The sequence below is a fragment of the Ricinus communis genome, chromosome 2 (assembly GCF_019578655.1).
Source record: "Ricinus communis isolate WT05 ecotype wild-type chromosome 2, ASM1957865v1, whole genome shotgun sequence".
In the NCBI taxonomy this organism is placed as follows: domain Eukaryota; kingdom Viridiplantae; phylum Streptophyta; class Magnoliopsida; order Malpighiales; family Euphorbiaceae; genus Ricinus; species Ricinus communis.
In genome coordinates this window covers 25155566-25175458 of record NC_063257.1, presented here as the reverse complement: position 1 = coordinate 25175458, position 19893 = coordinate 25155566, and the positions used below count along the sequence as shown (strand labels likewise).

At 30.6% G+C, this 19893-nt stretch overlaps 1 protein-coding gene and 1 non-coding gene across 6 annotated transcripts; one reads left to right on the top strand and one right to left on the bottom strand.

Moving 5' to 3' along the window:
- The first annotated feature begins 10191 nt into the window (after window positions 1–10191).
- Window positions 10192–10299, top strand: LOC112535678. Its single transcript, XR_003079764.1, has one exon. It is a non-coding gene; the product is annotated as a small nucleolar RNA R71 (small nucleolar RNA).
- A 1686-nt stretch (window positions 10300–11985) lies between these two features.
- Window positions 11986–17573, bottom strand: LOC8289789 (exocyst complex component EXO70B1). 5 transcript variants are annotated; one of them, XM_015722657.3, is made up of 2 exons: window positions 15509–17573; window positions 11986–12155 (listed from the first exon to the last, which is right to left on the bottom strand). In XM_015722657.3, the coding sequence occupies exon 1, from the start codon at window positions 17398–17400 to the stop codon at window positions 15511–15513; it is 1890 nt and encodes a 629-aa protein (XP_015578143.1). In that variant the 5' UTR covers window positions 17401–17573; the 3' UTR covers window positions 11986–12155; window positions 15509–15510. The 5 variants fall into 5 exon arrangements, with proteins under 5 accessions (XP_015578143.1, XP_015578142.1, XP_002524636.1 ...); XM_015722656.3 differs by lacking the exon at window positions 11986–12155 and adding an exon at window positions 13987–14472; XM_002524590.4 differs by lacking the exon at window positions 11986–12155 and adding an exon at window positions 13987–14476 and having other exon boundaries at window positions 15509–17572.
- Between the last annotated feature and the right edge of the window lie 2320 nt (window positions 17574–19893).

The window sequence follows — 19893 nt, the reverse complement described above, 5'->3', positions numbered from 1 at the left end:
TGAAAGGTGACTTCAACAATTGAAACCATCCCACTAAAGTTTAAAAAATTTATAATAAAAATAGAAATTATATAAAAAAAAGTATAATTACTTAAGATTTATAATTAATCATATTAAATTATACTAATAATAAGTCAAAAGATAAATAATCACGTGCAACGCGCATAAGTAGTATATATAAAACTACAAAGAGGAGGGATAAAATAATTTAATCACACTATTCTAATAATTAGAAGTAAAACCTCCATGTTAATAAATAAAAAAGTGTGATGTATAGTTTTAATAATTTTTCTTAAAATTCTTAATTTTCTAATTTAATACTTTTAATAGTAATGTAATTATAATCGACTAAAATAGTAATTTGACTTTCTTTTAAGAAAAAAATAGTAATAACTTGAATGAAAAGATAGATTTTAAATTTTAATAATAAAAGGAATAAACTATTAACATAAAACATTAAATAGTAAATAAATATCAGAAGTTAATGATATTTGTTTCTATGTTGTTTGGTGTGTTTTATATTCATTAATAATAAAGTAAAAATAAATTCTTTACATTCAAAATATCTTAAACACTTTTTCTACATATAATACAATAAGGTGTAATAATAAAATTCAGTTTCATATATTAAATTAAATTAAATTAATTTCATATGAATTAGGATACTTATAAATGCATTAATTATGTCAATTTTTAAATTTTTAAATAATCACATTCAATGTTCTCATAATTAAAATTATTGTGAAACTAAAATTAATAAAATTATCATTAATAAGTTGATTAGTTATTGAAATTCTATATTTTCAAGCATCTCATTATATGTTTCTTTAGTAAATATGATTCATTCAACTTACATATTTATATAGTTTCTTATGTTAATATTCATCTCACAAATAAATTGTATATATTTTATTTATTTTTATTGTAAGTGATAGTATGAACTACATGGTGATCTTATTATGTCTTTTTGTCTTTAAAGTATATAATAATACAAAAATTTCTACTAAATTACAAAACAGTTATAAAATAATTAAATATATAATAAATATCATCTTATATACTAATCTATAAAATATTTTTCTATTATAATTTATACATTAGTAATAATTTACGCATGTAGCAAGCAAAACTAGCATATAAAATATATATAAAAAACATGAAAATATAAAAATTTGGGTTTCTTTTTTTTAGTTCTGGCCATTAAGTTTTTACACTTCCTAAAATGAATTCGGTGAACCACTCTTTCGGTTAACCATAATGTTAACCAAAAAAATCTCAACTAAATCTAAAAGTAAAAGATGCGACTGAAATATAACTTGAGTAACACCGCAAACCTAAGGGTGCAAATGAAGCGAGCCGAGCCGAGCCGAGCCGAGCTTTTCAATATTCAGGCTTGGCTCATAAAAATTTAATTGAGCTCGAGCTTGGTAATTCTTTTATGTTTTAGAGCTCGACCTCGGCTCGTTGTAATTTTGATATGTTCAAGCTCCGCTCGTAATTAGCTCGATAATACATGATGTGTCTTTTTTAGTACTCGCAAGTGCACGTACCGTTCCTATAGTAAGGGTAAGTTCATCACGAGGTCGATCTCTCAAGGAACTATGAGGCCACTTATTATAAAGACTAATTATCAAGACAAAAGAATAGAAGTAAATCTAAACACTCTAAATCAATATGTTGAGAGGGAAATATTCATAAAGTAAAGTAACTAAATAATAAATAAATATGCAATGCAAATGCAAATGCTTATGATCTAAAACTATAAGCTAAAGATAGTATTTAATCTTGTCATTTACTTAGTAATCTCCTTATTTTACTTAAGCCTAGATCTAATGAATGAGACAGTGATGTACCTTTTTTCCTAAGTCACTCAAGCTAATGATGCAACCTAGGTTTCTTATACCAACATAGATTAAAGTAAAGATGATGTTTTTAATACTTTTAAATCTAAAGATTTTCATAACAATTACTATTGCTAAATTAATATGATGGTTAACTAACAATAATAACTGAAACTAAAAAAGATATTAAGGTAAAGAAATCATTCATTAAATAAACAAATAACAAGGTTCATACAAAAGTAAATAGACTAAACTAAACACTTATGAAAACTAGCCTAACATATTTAACCCAATGATCATGGTATTAAATAGAAAGACATAAAAAAAGTAAAAACTCCCTTTAGATCAAGAATTTCTTCAAGTAGGAAGAAGATTGGTCCTCACTCTCCACTTTTTAAAAAGCTCCTTAGATCCTAAAAAGAATAATGAAAACTAAAACTATAAGTTTATGGAAAACTGTAGAGAATTATGGAGAGAATAATGGTGGCAGCTGTAGAGAGCAAGTAGGAGAAAACTCCTCTCCTTCTTTTCCTTCTCCTTCCTTTCTTTCTTAGGTTTTACAGAGATTTATATAGAGAAGAGTCTTCCTCTAAATAAATCTCTCTAGAGATAAGTATACTAATATAAGTCTATCTAATAGATAAGACTTTAAGTATCTTTATCTCCACCAAATACTATTCCTTAAATAACTCTTAATATAAATCCTAATAATTATACAAAATGACTAAAATATCTCTTGGGCCTTGTAATTAGTAGTCCATGCGTCTTAATCTTATGCCTTGATACGAACATGTCCCATTAAGCTTCTTTTAGCTCCATATTTTCCTCTTTTTGCTAATATTCCTGAAAATATACAATTAAGCTTAAGTGAGGTAAAAGCACATATTTTTACCATTTTATATATAGAAATATGTCATTAAAGCTCTAAAATACCCTTAAATATCTATACATAATTTGGACCGATCAAAGACCCCCACACTTAAATCTTTACTTGTCCTCAAGTAAATAGCAACTGAGAATTAACTTTTGCAAAAATCATGAAGAACATTCATACTCAGCTTAAAGATATTATTCAAAAGAATCTCACTAATGCAAAGATTATGTCAACCCAAAAACACTTGAATCATAATAATTTTTTAAGAAAAAATATAAACTCAATCATTGTTAATCAAAAGACTCAAGCATCCAATCCTTCACACTTATTTCACAACAAATAGTCTAACTCATCTTCAAAGGATATAATTATAATGCATAATCCAAATTATTATAACCCTATTAAAAAATGCAAAACCTTCACTTAAAAATAAGAGATCAATAGGCATTTATTACTTGCTTTTGAAGCTCTTATACTTTTTCTTTTCTTTTCTTTATACTCCTTTGATTTTAATTTTTGATACTTGGGGTACTTCTTTCTTTCTTGAGATATTATGCCATTTTACGCAAATACAAACATGGGTAATGCACCTGGTTACTCAACAGAACATACATCAAGATGCTTTACATACTCATAATCTTAATTGTCTTTTTACGTGAAAATCGACATTGGTCATGAAGATCCCCGGTTACTAAGCAATTAAAATTAGTGGAGTAGAATTCTATCACTTAGAGCTTTAACTTGTCCATATCATATCTCACAAACTTAGGTAAGCCAATTTAGTAACAAGGAAATAATAACCTAAATCATATACTTCTAATCATACCCATGTCAAATGTTGCTAAACTACTCATCATGTCCATATGCAAAAGATGAACACTTGATCATTTAAGTGCAAATAACTCATGAGTTCACATTATACATATTAAAAACTAACTCAAGGGTTCAAGAATCTTAACATAATAGCATTCTTTCATCAACTCTTATATAGAATAATAATAAAAAAACTGAGTGGAAAAATTTAAAATTTTGCAAAGATTAACCAAAGTTGCTAATTCTCATGGCATATGATGTTTGAAGTTTAATCGAAGAAATATTCTATTTTCCTCCCCCACACTTAAATTTGGCATTATCCTTAATGTCATTGCATATAAAAATAAAGAACAAAAAGAGAGGAAAAAGATAGAATACTCCCCTGGAATTTTGCTATGCATAGTAAGTGTAACACCCCCATCACATGCTAACCAATAAACATTAGCCAGGAAGCATACAAGCGTCGTAGAATATATACTACAGGTAGATAGGTCAATATGTAGGTTGTTAAGAATCCAGACACAAGGTTATTAACATATAAACATATGATTATACTTAAACATCATTTAACAAGTATTACAAACATCTTCTTATGCCTTATAAGGCATACTTCCATATATATCACATAGCGCATACAAAAATGCATCGGAGGAGACTTCACAAAACTGGCCCAACTTGAGCGCTAAAAGCTAGACTTCGCATACAACCAACGGATGCACTACTATTTACAAACCTGAAAAGAAAAATTTTGGAGAGGGTGAGCCTCCATTTCAGTAAATAAATAATCAACATAATCTATATCACATACACTTAATACAATTTCCACCCAATCACATAACTTTCCATGATATTCATAGTTTAGGTATAAAGTCATACCATTCTACTCAATTCATTATAACCATCATAGAAGAAATACAATTCAACAATTATGGTTAGTTCTCACGGCTTGTGGATCCCCTTTAATGTGCTGCTCCGCCTCATCCTCACATATCACACACGTAAGCTGCTCCGCCTCATCTCACATTATACACTTTTATAGCCTCTCTAGGCTTTAGCCTCCCAAGGCTTTATATATATATATTTTTTTTTTCACAGGGGAATCCACCATTCACATGCACATATGCACTTAACATCACTATTCAATCATTTCACTTATATCATATTTCAACAATAATAATTGTTCCACTCAACACCAATCATTTCCATCTCAATCATTCAAACATAAACAATATTAAGCAAACGCAACCATTTGCGGAACATTTGATTAAATATATGAACATAGCAAATATTAACTATTTACTTACTCAAAATATACTTATTCCTTTAGCATATAAGAACCACCTTTCTCCACAACTTCCTTTCCAGGCCTTTGAGTACCTGTCAACACATTCATCAATTCACATTTCATGCATATTACAAATATTCATGTAAATGCGAGTTCTAATGCACTACAAGATCATCCCCTCTCTAATTCATAGGTCTAACTCTTCCTCTAAGACTCTCAATTACTGTTTTAATATCCTATAAACATTTCCCATCTAGTTAAATACCAATTTAACTCAAATTAACATCAATAAATTCATAAAACTAATCTTCAACATTTCTGTTTTCTAGACAGAATTTAGTACCAAGGTATATTTATTGCTGGGCAAAATTGGCTTAATACAAAACTCTCATATTAAATAGACATATCCATTTATGCGTCTAGTTTCATCTCCAAGAAAAATTACTCAATTCCGACTTCTATAGATTTAATTATTTTCAAATTACTGAGCAAGGGTCATACAGCTAGTTGTACCCGAGCAGCAATCTGTTTGCTCAATTTAAGCAACCAAAACGGCAAAATTAGCAAAATCACAAAACTAAAAAGTTATAGAGGACTCTTTAAAATTTCCATAGACACTAATTAAGCTTAATTTGGACTTATATAACCCATGTTATGCCTAAAATACAGAACATCAAGGTTGCTGGAATTTTGACAGTTTTCTATCTTAACATACTTAAACTTAAATCAAGCTTAATCTTTATGCAATCATTCAATACTCTACTAATTCATGATAATCAGACCTTTAATTAATCAATGAGAGCATCAAATGAAGTTTTTCCAATTTGTAATCAAGAACCCTAATGACAAATTAATAACACTCAAGTAACAACTTACCAATTTCAGCTTTTGGGTTGCTAATATGCTTAAATCCTTTAGTTTTAGCTTAGCTCCTTCAATAGTTGGCAAAATCCTATCTTAATCTTAAGTTTTTCTAGGTATTCCACTCCTCTCTCTTATTCCAAATTTTGTGTTTTTAGCCATGTACGAATTTTAGAGAAATGAAGAGGTAAAATGAGCTTACTCATGGTTCCAATTTCCAATATTCCTCTCTTAATGTCACCACCTACTAAACTATTTTTATCACCCTAAATTAATTCTTACTAACCATATATAGGTACTAACTTTTAATTGTATCTTTTAAGTCCAATCTATTTACCCAACCTTCAACTATTGGTTCAATTAAGTCTTAAGGCTTAATACACATAACCCAAGTACTTAATCAACTTATCTAAATTAATAATCTAATATCATGCTTCTTATTCTCTACTTATAATTAATATATATATGTTCTCATAAAATAAAAATATCATTGATATACCATCATATGCCCAATGATTAAATGTAAATGCACATAACATGGATGATGAGAAAATGCAGGCGTTACAGTAAGCCATGAACTTGAATTCCAATCTTCACCATCCAAACCTTAGAAGCACATTTGAACACACATTATTGATAATTATAAAAGAAATAAAGAATTAAAGAATTAAAAATAATAAACTGTCCTAAATATACTAGAAAGATTAAATCCTAAAATAATTAAAAGTTAGGTCCTAATAAATAAATATAAATCCTAGAATAAAATTTAAAATAACGTCCTAAATCAATTATATGACTATTTATATAGAGGAGATGGATATATATTTAATTTAAAAAGAGGGTATTTTAACTAAAAATAATTCATAATCAATCCCAATTTCTTGGATTTAATTATTTTAATTTTTGAATTTTTTCATGCAGCCCATCGTTAAGCTACTGCTGGGCCGTTAGGTACCTTTGCTGCGTCGCAGGCCCATGTCGTTCCTGCCGTGCCTCCACTACGGGCCCGTGTCATCTCTGCTGTGCCTCTGCTATGGGCCCATGTGAAAATTCGCTGCCGAAACATGGCTCGCTCAATTTTTTTTTTTTTTTTTTTAGTTTTAATTGTTTCTCATGGAGACATATTGCCTTTGGGGATCAAAAATAAGCCTACAAGATAAACATAAAATAAAAAAAGTAATAAATTAATAAAAAAGTAAAAATAAAAAAAAAAACTTAAATGCATAAAAATAAAAATACAATTGCTAAGTTTATTGTCTATAGCTAGACATTCCTGATTATGCTCATGGTGGGCGTTCATCTGCGCACACCACCTCTTCGTCATAAGCCATTCCTTTCAAGTATGGCTTCATACTTTTAATACGAACATCTAAAGTGTCACGAAAGCTCTTGTCAATTAAGAATGGAATATCATCATATAATTGTTCATAAACAAGAGAATCTAAATAACTATGTGAACACTTATCGATAGTAGATTTAGGAGATAAAGTTAGAGAATCAAACACTTTAAGTTCCATAGTTTCTCCTAAAACTGTCATGGTAAGTTTTTCATCATGCACATTAATCACAGTTCTAGTTGTTGCCATGAAAGGTCTACTAAGGAGTATAGTTTGCTCTTTATCCCTTGTTGGTGTATTTTTCATGTCAAGTACTACAAAATCAACTGAAATTATTAATTTACCTACTTGTACTAGCAAGTCTTCCACTATACCTCTATAATATTTTATCGATCCGTCTGCAAATTGTAAAGACATAGTGGTAGGCTTGAACTCTTCCAAGCTAAGTCGTTCACACATCGAGTAAGGCATCAAGTTGATGCTTGCTCCCAAATCTAATATGGCTTTTCTGTCCTTTTTCTCACCTATTGTAATATCAATAGTGAAGCTACTAGGATCCTTGATAGGCTATTTATGGTAGCTACAATCTAAGGCAGTGAACCTATCGATGCAGTCTAGCACTCATGGCGAGTATTAAGGTCGTATTCCTCGGGAAAGTGAAAGCCCAGAGTTACTTCTTTGTTCTTTGTTATATTAACCTAAAATGAATGATGAATAATTTCTAAACTAACTAATAGCTACAAACTAAGTTCTAAGGGAGATGCAGGAATGAATGGATAAATGAAATAACCAAGACAAGAAAGAAACCCAAAGGGAACCTAAACTAGTTGGCGATCAAACAAAAGATAAAAGATCGATGAGTCTAATTATGCTACCCGTGGATGAATTCTTAACTGAATTTGGTTTCTCTCTCGAGATAACCGAATTCCTAAACCTAATAACCTAAAGTTGGAATCTCTTCCTAACGATTGATTCTTAAATTAGCATTAAGCTGTAATCCGCCTTTATTAAGCTTTGTTAATTCTTAATCCGGCTAGTTAATCATCCTTATCTCTAAGTGATTATTAACCAGTTTCTGCTATTCAAAATGCCAATTGCCAAATGGACTTCTCAATCGCATAGAGCAATCTAAACACCACAATTCACAATGTCTTATGAATAATGCATTATCTCATTAATACTGAAAGCAAGAAGAATACAAAACTAACTCAAACAATCCAACAATATAATATTAAGCCAACATAGTAAAGAAATCCCAATGGATTTAATCAATCTAGCTAAACATGTTCATGTTTAAAACAACTAGGAAATCAATTACAAATGAAACATGTACACCATTTTCTCTCTAATTGGATGAACAGCTCCAAATCTGGATCTGCACTACGATTAATCTCCCAAATTGCCTATTGAATTGCTCCACTACTGTTTTGGCATTTGGAACCTTGCGATTCCGGGATTCTTCCTCTCTGCAACTCTCTCCAGAACTCAGCACTATGCAAAAACCGAACCAGCCGCCAAGGCTCTCTCTCACTCTTTGCTTCGCTAACCCTAAAAAAACTTGTTTTCCTTATATATTTGTTTCAGCATGGAGTCCAAGCCGTGCTGAACATTCGGATCTCACCAATTAGGGATTCTTCATGGTCGTGCCCCCGCTGGTGCTGAGCCACCACGGGCCGTGGTGATCAGCACGGCCTTGACCTAGGCCGTGCTCAATGTATGCACTACGAGCTCTTATCCGATCTTGATGAATTCCCGTCCATTTTCACATGTACTGATCTATAATTGCTCAAATACTGATGATGGTCCTATAAATTCTCCTGAAATGCAAAAGAATACAAAACACGGGTGATCTTGGAATAAAAGCACAATAATTGCTAAGAAAATATGCAATAATATGCAAGCAAATATGTGTAAAACTATGCATATTAATCCTTCATCTTAAGGGGCAACTGAGTTGAAGCATTACACTTGCTAGTTATATTTTTTCTTTGTTCGCATATCGCCTTTTGTTGGTGTTCATCTCTTCAAAATTTTTTTACATAAGCTGGCTTATTCCTGATAACATCCAACAAAGATAAATTAGTATTAACTTTAGAGAGCATCTCAACACTTTCAAAAAGTTTTTTATCCTTTTTGCTCTCTTTGGGTTGGTTTAGAAAAGGAATAGGGGGTCTATAAGGCTGAGCTGCCTTATGAAATTCAGGTCCACAAAATGCTTCCTTTTATTTCTTCTCAAGCCTAAGATTAGGCTCTATTTTTTATTTCTTTTGCATGCTCTCCTTATTGATTTGCACTAATCCATCATTTTTATGTGTACTTGCATAAGAAGAAGAATTTCTTTCAGTTTCTATAGCAATATTATCGACAACTTCACCTCTTCTAATAGTAGTAATGGAATTGGCTTGTTCAGGTTGACTTGATAGTTCCTCTTTATTGAACTCTTCAACAATTTGTCTCATTTGAGCTTCTAAACGTTTCAATGAAGCCTCAATGAAATCTGTCTTTTTCTCATTCCTCTCCATCCTATCATGAGAAGCCATCATAAATGATTGAAGTGTTTCTTCCAAACTTGGCTTCCTTTGTTCATTAGATCCAAGAGTCTGTTCTTGATCTTGAAAGAAAAGATTGGAGTCCCTTTAGAATGGAGAATATTGGTCTTGGTAATAAGGTTGATTTTGATTTCTCAATAATTGTGATAGGTTTTTGTCATTGTATTTCCAGGAAATATTTGGATGGTTTCTCCAACCTGTATTATATATGTTGGAATAAGGGTCATTCATAGGATGCATGGGTTGGTAAGAATCCATCAAATTTGTTTGGTCATACTTATTTCCTCTGTAATTATCAAAAGATGAACAAACATTAGCACCATGACCATAAATACCACAAATACCACATACCTCATTATTTGGTGAGTTTTTTATTGAAGTAAACATCTTAACTTGCTTAATCAATTCAGCCAATTGCATGCCTATCTCACTATTAGCTACCACTTTATTTACTTCTACTCTCTTTGTCCTTACACTCTTTTGTTGAGAATTGACTCCTAACATCTCAAAGATGTCATAAACCTCATCAGGTGTCCTTTCTAACATAGCACCCCCAGCTACATTATCAACCATACATTGATATTGGTGTGTCAAACTATCATAAAATGATTGGTTAGTTATTGGGAGTGGGAATCCATAATGTAGGCATTACAATAAAAGTGATTTGAAGCAATCCCATGCTTCATGAAAAGATTCAGCATTCTCTTGATAAAAATTAGAAATTTCACCTCTTAATTCTTTGGTCTTTTACTGTGAGTAAAATCTACTCATAAACTTTTAATACACTACATCCCAATTTCTCAAAGAATTAGGAGGCAAGGTCATTAACCAAGCCTTTGCTCTATCTTTCAATAAATAAGGGAAACACCTCATTCTTAGTTGATCCTCATCTAATCCAGATAATAGGAAAGTATGAACTATAGCATAAAATTCTCTAATGAATGTTAATGCTTCCTCACTAGGCATGCCATAAAATGAAGGAAGCATGTTAAAATGAAGGAAGCATGTTAAAATGAATGCTCTTAAGTTCATAATTTCTAGATGCATCACCTAGAACTATGCATGAAGTAGTGTTACCAATTGTAGGCCATGCATAACCTTTCATAGTCATTCGTCTTTCAGCTCCTACTTCTCTTAGTAGGTTTGTCATGATATCAACTTCTTCTTTTGATTCTTTTTCTAGTTGTTTCCTGCTTCGCATACAAAACAAAAGAAAATCTTAGATTAAATGAATAAAATTTACAGACAAAATAAAAACACGTAAACAAAACAAATCACAAAACACAAAAAAAAAACAAACAAAACAAAAACACATAAACAAAACAAATCACAAAACATGAAACAAACTAACAAACACAAGATACTTTTGATAATCAATCAATATAATAAATTTGGTCACAGTTCCCCGGCAATGGCGCCAAAACTTGATATATCTTTTTTAGTACTCGCAAGTGCACGAACCATTCCTATAGTAAGGGTAAGTTCACCACAAGTTCGATCTCTCAAGTAACTATAAGGCCACTTATTATAAATACTAATTATCAAGACAAAAGAATAAAAGTAAATCTAAACACTCCAAATCAGTATGTTGAGAGAGAAATATTCATAAAGTAAAGTAACTAAACAATAAATAAATATGCAATGCAAATGCAAATGCTTATGATCTAAAACTATATGCTAAAGATAGTATTTAATCTAGCCATTTACTTAGTAATATCTTTGTTTTAATTTAAGCATAGATCTAATGAATGAGATGGTGGTGTGCCTTTTTTCCTAAGTCACTCAAGCTAATGATGCAACCTAGGTTTCTTATACCAACATAGATTAAAGTAAAAATGATGTTTCTAATACTTTTAAACCTAAAGATTTTCATAACAATTACTATTGCTAAATTAATATGATGGTTAACTAACAATAATAACTGAAACTAATAAAAATATGAAGGTAAAGAAATCATTCATTAAATAAATAAATAACAAGGTTCATACAAAAGTAAAAAAAAATAAACTAAACACTTATGAAAACTAGCCTAACATATTTAACCCAGTAATCATGGTATTAAATAGAAAGACATAAAAAAAGTAAAAATTCCCTCTAGATCAAGAATTTTTTCAAGTAGGAAGAAAATTGGTCATCACTCTCCACTTTTTAAAAAGGTCCTTAGATCCTAAAAAGAATAATGAAAACTAAAACTATATGTTTATGGAAAACTGTAGAGAATTATGGAGAGAATAATGGTGGCAGCTGTAGAGAGCAAGTAGGAGAAAACTCCCCTCCTTCTTTTCCTTCTCCTTCCTTTCTTTCTTAGGTTTTACCGAGATTTATATAGAGAAGAGTCTTCCTCTAAATAAATCTCTCTAGAGATAAGTATACTAATATAAGTCTATCTAATAGATAAGACTTTAAGTATCTTTATCTCCACAAATACTATCCCATAAATAACTCTTAATATAAATACTAATAATTATACAAATGATTAAAATATCCCTTGGGCATTGTAATTAGTAGTCCATGAGTCTTAATGTTGGGCCTTGATACGAACATGTCCCATTAGGCTTCTTTTAGCTCCATATTTTCCTCTTTTTGCTAATATTCCTGAAAATAGACAATTAAGATTAAGTAAGGTAAAAACACATATTTTCACCATTTTATATATAGAAATACATCATTAGAGCTCTAAAATATCTATACATAATTTGGACCGATCAATACATATAAACAAGCTGAACTCGAGCTCGGCTCCTTATTAGCTCTGTACTTATATAAACGTGCTAAACTCGAGCTGGGCTCGATTTCGAGCTCATTAAGCAAGCTCAACTTCAAGCTCGTTAAACAAGCTCGATTTTACTAAGTATGTAGCTGTAAATTTTACAATTATAAATAAATTATACACAAAGCAAAAATATGCATATAAATTCAAAAACTAAAATAATTAAATCAAGTTCTTAATTAAAAAAAAAAAAAGAGTTTAACAAACTCCATAGAATTCTATCTCAGACTCACTTCAAATTCATTTATAATTCGGTCAGGAATAAGGATGCAAACAAGTCGAGCTTAGCTTCATAAGCTTCACATTAAGCACATTATAAAAATATTTACTTATATTAATTTATAACAGTTTTTACTCCAATACCTTTCCTTTATCAGTTCTATAATACTTTTTATATTAATTTATAACGTTCTTACTCTATTTACAAGCTTCACATTAAACACATTGCAAAAATAATTACTCATGTTTTGTTAAATATATAAACTATAATTTTCAAATATTTTTAAACATTTACATAATATATGTTTGTTTATTCAACACTAGAACTACGCAGTTTTAAGGTAATATCTTTAAGCATTTACATAATATATGTTTATTTATTCAACACTAAATTGCCTAGTTCTATAGTAAAGCAATGTAGTTTATATTGATTTAAGTTAACTATATTATATACAAAATTATATTGTTTTCATACATAGTTTTTATTTTATTATTCTACTTAATTTAATTTATGACAAAAAAAATAAATTGGTAAGACATTAATGATAATTAAATGTATATAATTAAATACCAATTTAATTAATAATGTTATTAAACTAGCACTTGCTTAAGTAACACTAAAATTATTCAATTATAATATTTATAATCAAAACCTAATTTATTAGTATATATTATTACTTTAATGTAATAAAACTTGAGTTCTTATGATCTAATTATTTATTCTTTTCAATTATAATATATTACTTATTTATTGATTGAGCTAATACACAAGCCAGTTCGCGAGCTCCTTAAACGAGCCGGCTCGTGAGTTCTTAACGAACTAGCTCGCGAACTCAGACGCATCGAACACTACTAAGCTCGAGCTCGACTCGTTTAATAAATGAGCTCGAAAATGAAGTTCGAACTCCGCTCGTTTATCCCGACGAACAAACTCAAACGAGTTTTTATCGAGCCTAATTTCAAATAGCTTGCGAGCAGCTCGGCTCATTTACAGTCCCATGCAAATCTGATAAGAGTTTCTCGTTCAACATGTCCATGCACTGCTCTACATATATATCAACAGGAAGCAGAGCAAATTAACTAACCCGGTAGAAGAAAAGAGAACCAGTTCAAAGCAACTTTTTATTTCAATGAATTTAGGCTAATTGCTTATTTAGCCCCTCACGAGTTTATTTATTTAACCATTTTTAACATTTTAATTTTAAAATAATTTAATAGACATCTAAATTTATTTATTTATAATATTTAAATACTTTTTGACATAAAATTTCATACAATAAATCCACATATATTGCTTTTTAAGTATTTAAATATATATATTTTTTAAAGTGTTTAAATGTTACTGAAAGTTGAAATTCAGATTAAATAAAAAATTAGAAGTCTTTTCTTTTTTCTTTTTTGATAGAAAAAAATAAAAGTCTTTTAAGTGGTTAAAAATAGAGGTTAAGTATTTATGAGATTATATTGAAAATTAAATTGTAGGAACTGGGAGTTAACATGTAATTCAGGAGAGCCCGAATATTGTCCTCATGGCAGAATGTATAAGATTTCCAACATTCAAATTCGACCTGAAATTTTTCTTCTCCTCTGGAAGGTACTTCCAACTAATTAAAACCCATGAGAATGCTAATTAGGCTCCCTGAAGAGATTGCTGATGATCACATCATAAGGACTTTGATCACCGCTCCAAGCTAACCAAAGGATAGCAGGAGGAATCAACTCAAGAATTCCTCCTTCGCTATGTGTGCTCGTAAAGGCTCCGAACCAGCAATACTTCCATAACTATAAGCCGAAACCACTACAAATTAATCCATTCCTTAATTACCTACAACATACAATGTTTTTGCTTCATGTTCAAACAAAAGCATCTAGTCACCAAGACAATCCGACATTGTTGAGTCAAAAGCCATTCCTTCCCTATAGCTGCCTACAGAGCAAAGAAAGCAAACTTAAGGTGCATTCCATGTTCTTGCTAGCCATCGTATGATAAAAAGAGTTCACATTAAAGCATCCCCTTCATCAACTATCCTACCGCACAAGGCCCCCACCATATTATGGAAATGTAAACATCAATAATAACTCCCTTTCCTAAACTTTCTTTATCCAGAAATAAAATTCAAGCGTTCATACAAAAATTGGCCATGGTACTTGTCTAAAAGAGTCAATTGCCATCAGCTGAACCTATTACAGACCTCAACTTGTAAATCCATAATCTTTCAGACACCTCAAATTTATGTTGAACCCTGTAGATACTTGAAAGACAATTATGAAAAGTTAATGAATAAAAGTTCAGGTGTCTGAAAGTTATCGAACTTTGAAGTTCAAAAATCTATGAGGTTTAATTCAAAGTAGACAGGGTCAAGCAAATTTTTTGAACAAATTCATTTAAGCCTAAAGTTCAATTAAACTTCTCTTTTGTAGTAACTACACACATAAATTTGGCAAGGAACATGATCCATCTCAATGACCATTTAACTGTCGTGTTTCCCAACTAAGACATATTAATTGCACAACATAGTACCACAAGAAAACTAATCGTTCATTCAAAAGTTCACTTATGTAACATTTGCTATCAGAATTTATTTTTTTATTTCCCGCCAATGTAAGTTATTCATATGAAATAAGACCAGCTTAAAAACAAGACAATTACTATATATCACTTGTCAGAGTTATAGGGATAAGGCATTTGACAAAATGGGTTTCTATCTACATGGAGTTTCTTCCTCCACAAGCACCTGACCTGGTGATCATGGAAACAAACAACAATCGAAATTCATCCTTCTACGTAATGAAATGCCAAATAGTATCGTAGAATAGAACATACATGGCATAAAACCAAAATCTAAGTCATTACATCATTAGGATAACATCCGATACCTATCCATAATTTCATCCATCCATAGGAGCCATACTATACATATCTGTCTAAATATGAAAATCAGATTTGCTGATGACTTACCTTTACTTTCTACTCACAGCTGATCCACCAACTCCCTGGAACAGCTCATTAATATGCATTTCAATGTCCTCCACACCATAATTAATATACTTATCTGCATGCTTCCCAACCTCAGGAGAATTCTGAAACCTCTTAATGAAGTTTTGGTATGCTGGCAGCAAAAGGTTGGCCAAAGAGATTTTCAACTCCTTTCTTAGCTGATCATCAAATATGATCCATTGTGATTGGATTTTACAAGTATCCTCAAATTGGGACTTAAATAACTTAATCTTATCTTTCATAGACAAGGGCCTCCCAGCAGCATTACCAACATCTACTTTCAACAGTCCCAAAATCTTATTCCATGAACTCCTCTGGTAACTCATTTGAAATTGCTTGATTTTTGCAGTATGTTTCCTAATCCAATCATCTCCAAGAAGAGAACCCAATTCATCACTGTCCTTGACTTTTTGCAGAATATACCTTTCATTATTCATCATAAAAACAGAGCACAAAGCAGCGTCCCCATAAATCTTGGACTTCATCTCTAAATTACTCTCCAACAGCTCCATAATCCATGATATTTGAACAGACAACGAAGTAGACGAATCCTTGGATGGAACAACAACATTAACATTCTCCTCAAAAACCTGCTCCAGCGTCTCTCTTGACCGACAAGCAGCACGAACATAATTCATTACGTACCTTGTGATTGGATGGAGACCACCGCGTGGCACTGGAGCCTTAGCTGGGTCACGCCTGATCAAATTCTCCAGTTCCATAAATATCCCCCTTATTGTTTCCCCTAACCTCTTCCATACCAAAACTCCATCGTTTCTAAGAACCAAAGAGTATTGATCAGAGAAATTAGACTCAAACTCAGGCATCAAGTCTCTCAACGTCTCAAACAAATCAAGAATCTTAAACAATCGCTCCGGCGACCGGCTTCCAATCGCCACCGCATCAGCAAAGTTGAGGATCTGAACAGTGGATACTCGACAAACCTCCATAAATGACAGATCAGCAGCTGATGAGAACCCGAAAAACACGCGATCACAGAGTCTACGCTCGCTTGGGAATAGGATTCGGAGAGCCACATTTGATGCTTTAATCCACTTATTAATTTCATCTTCAAGATCTTGCCAAACCATCTTTTGAACTTCTTCGATGCTTAGCTTTTGTACTCCCAGTCTTGACATGCTTTCTTCTAGAAACTCTCTCCTACAGCTGCTATATACATGCGAGCACTCTTTACCAAAACCACCTGCCACCATTCGTTTCGCTATTTCATGAAGATCATTGATCGTCCCCGAAGGAAGAGCGTCGATCACAACATCGTAATCAGTAAGCGGTTGAGCTACAGGGATCTCGTTGTGGTCCTCGCCGCCGTCGATCATTTCTTCCTCTTCGTCGGAGTCAAACATCGTTGACTCCCCGTTGTTAACATACGATGGCATTAGATCAAAAGTCTCGCAGCCACGTTCTATTAAAAGCCTAAACTCCTCCCCCAAACGGAACATGGCTTGCTGCATGAAATCCTCGGCGCGTGCCAGACACGCGCTGACGGTTTTATCCGACGTTGCCATTGGAGCCCAGTACCGAATGGTGGCGATTAATTCGTCGACGGAGTCGAGAAAGGCAGAGGAATCAGCCGAGTCAGACCAGATCGGGTGATCGGCAGCGACGTATTGAGAGATCTGACGTTCTAAGGACTCGAGTGTGTGGTCAAGTGAAGCACAGGCTCTCAAATCGTGATCGCCGGTCATTTTATCGGATAATTTCTCACGAGAGAACCTGCCGTCGAAGTTGGAAAATATCTGCAAAATATCGTCGGCCATTGACTCGTTGTGGCCTAGTGTTTTGGCTATGTGTCTGGCCACTGCTATCAACTTCTCTTCTCCGTTTTCCTCCATATTATCTTCTAATTGATCAATTTGTTGATCATTCAGCTCACTAAAGAATATTAAAGGAAAATAAAGGTTTTGAAATTGAAATGACCGTTAAGTCCTTGGGAAACGCGGTTTGAACGTTGAAGAAGAATAAAGAAGCAGATAATTAAAGAAGAAAGAAACACAACATCACAGTTTTAGGACACAGCGCGGAAGGTTCACAGGAACCGGGCCCAGAACAAGAACTAAAGGTCAGAAACAGTGGCGTTCTTCGTAATTCTCAGCGTCAGCTTTTGAACTTACTTTTTACCCTTTTTTTAAAAAAAAAAATTATTATTTCGTTTCGTAAATAACCTTGCTCTAGAGATATACTAGATGAGTGGTAGCGGCCTATTTTAATTATAACAAAAAACTTATAAAATTATTGTAATTAAAACTATATTATTCTATATTAGAAAGTTAGTAAAATATTATATAATTGTGTTTTAAATTTTGAAATGATATGTTTTATAATTATATATATTCAGCTTATATCGGTATATTAATTATTTCAAATACAGTTTATAAAAAATCATTTATACAGATAGTGAATAATTTAATAATATAAAAGTTATATATATATTTATATATATATATATATAAAAGGAAATATATTGAATTAATACTTTTAAATACTATGAAATTTAAAAGTTGAGGTAGGGGTATTTAATATTGACTTTTAAAGACTTTAAAAAATCTATAGGAATTAGGGATATTTAATTACAACTTTTGTAAAGTGTATAAAAGTAATTTAATATTTAAAATATTATTGATTTGAACTTTTTATGTACTTTTAATTATTTCTTATGTATTGTTATGAATAAAAATTCTTAAAGAAATTCTTTCACTTTTATTCAAAATCTCAATAGACTTTTCTTTTGAAACTCATCTTTCTTTTCCTTAAATTTTTCATCATTATCGTCTTCTTTTTTCTTCATTATATTCTTCATCTTAAAAAATATGAAAAAATTAGATAAAACTCAAAAGTTAAAAATTATTTACTAATAATATCTTTTACACTCATAAATATAAAAGTTTTAGTTAAAAGTTGTTAATTTAATTTTAAAAGGACCTCATGAAAAATATAAATTTTAAATGAAGCATTTAGTATTTTTTAAAAAATTATTTTAAATAAACAATCCCACTATATATAGATTTTTAGATTTTATTAGAAATATTAATTATTTTTGTTGGTAAGCGTGATTATTATAGATTTAAGTATTTATTGAATAATTGGTAAGCGTGATTGTTATTAGTTTAAATATTTATCAGATAGGTTAAACAAAATATAATGAATATAACATAAATTTGGTGAATTAATTGAAGACAATTTGTGATATGACAATTCATTTAAAAAAAAAAATAGTGTCTTGACAATATAAAATAGTGTTCATGTTGTAAAAAATTTAAAAATGACATGAATTTGACACAATAATGAAATGAAGCCCATTATTTATGTATGAAGTTGCAGATAACATTATATAAAATAAATACAAAAAGAAAAAAAGAAGAAAAAAATAAATGCAAAATGATTAAATTTATTTTTATATAATTGAATAATAGATAAATAATAGTCTATAAAAATTAATAAAAGTCTATCAATATCCATAAAAGTAAAATTTGTGAAAGTTATTCATAAAATCATGAACTCTGAAAATAGTTAAAAATTCATAAATTTCTTAAAAATAATTCAAAAAATTCATTTTAAAAAGTCTATAAAAATTATTAGAAATATTAATTGAATACACCTTTTTTAGTTTTTTTTTACTAGTCATACTTTATTTTTAAAATATAGTTAATTAATAATTAAAATTAGCTAATATTATTTAAATATTTAGATTAATAAATAGTTTGAAACTTCTATGTATTGAAACTTGGATAGACTCACCTATGAGGGATTAACCCAAATCTATTTATATTTATTATTATATAAATAAAAAAAGCGAGTTGTTATCTAATAATTAATAACTACCATATAGGTACCAATATATAGATATTATATATAGGTAAAATTGGATAAGAAAATGAGAAGTTGTTTATTACACCAACGTCTACTCTCAACTTTCAAAGGAAGCTTCTCTATGCAATTATGAATCAACTCTCAAACAAAACTTCTCTATGCAATTATGAATCAACTCTCAACTTTTAAAGAAAACTTCTCTATGCAATTGTGATCATTATAGAAGGCATTTGAGTTGTGAATCCATAGTGCATATCCTAGTGATTTACATTGTAACTTAGGCTATATTTGATAGGTTATAACGAAGCATGTTTGGTAGTGTTTAATTAAATACAATTGTGAATTTTATCAAAAAATTAGTGATTTACTGGATCCATTTATATTATATATGTATCATTCAAATTTAATTTAACATTAGTATCAGAGTATATTTGATGCTTCCTTTATTGTGCTTGATTAATTTTGTATAATAACACAAATCATCAGTTTTCTTTTAAATTTTATAAAAACTCTATATT

What these genes read in the sequence shown, in the direction of transcription:
- LOC8289789 (XM_015722657.3), bottom strand. Translation starts at nt 17,400, where the DNA reads ATGGAGGAAAACGGAGAAGAGAAGTTGATAGCAGTGGCCAGACACATA.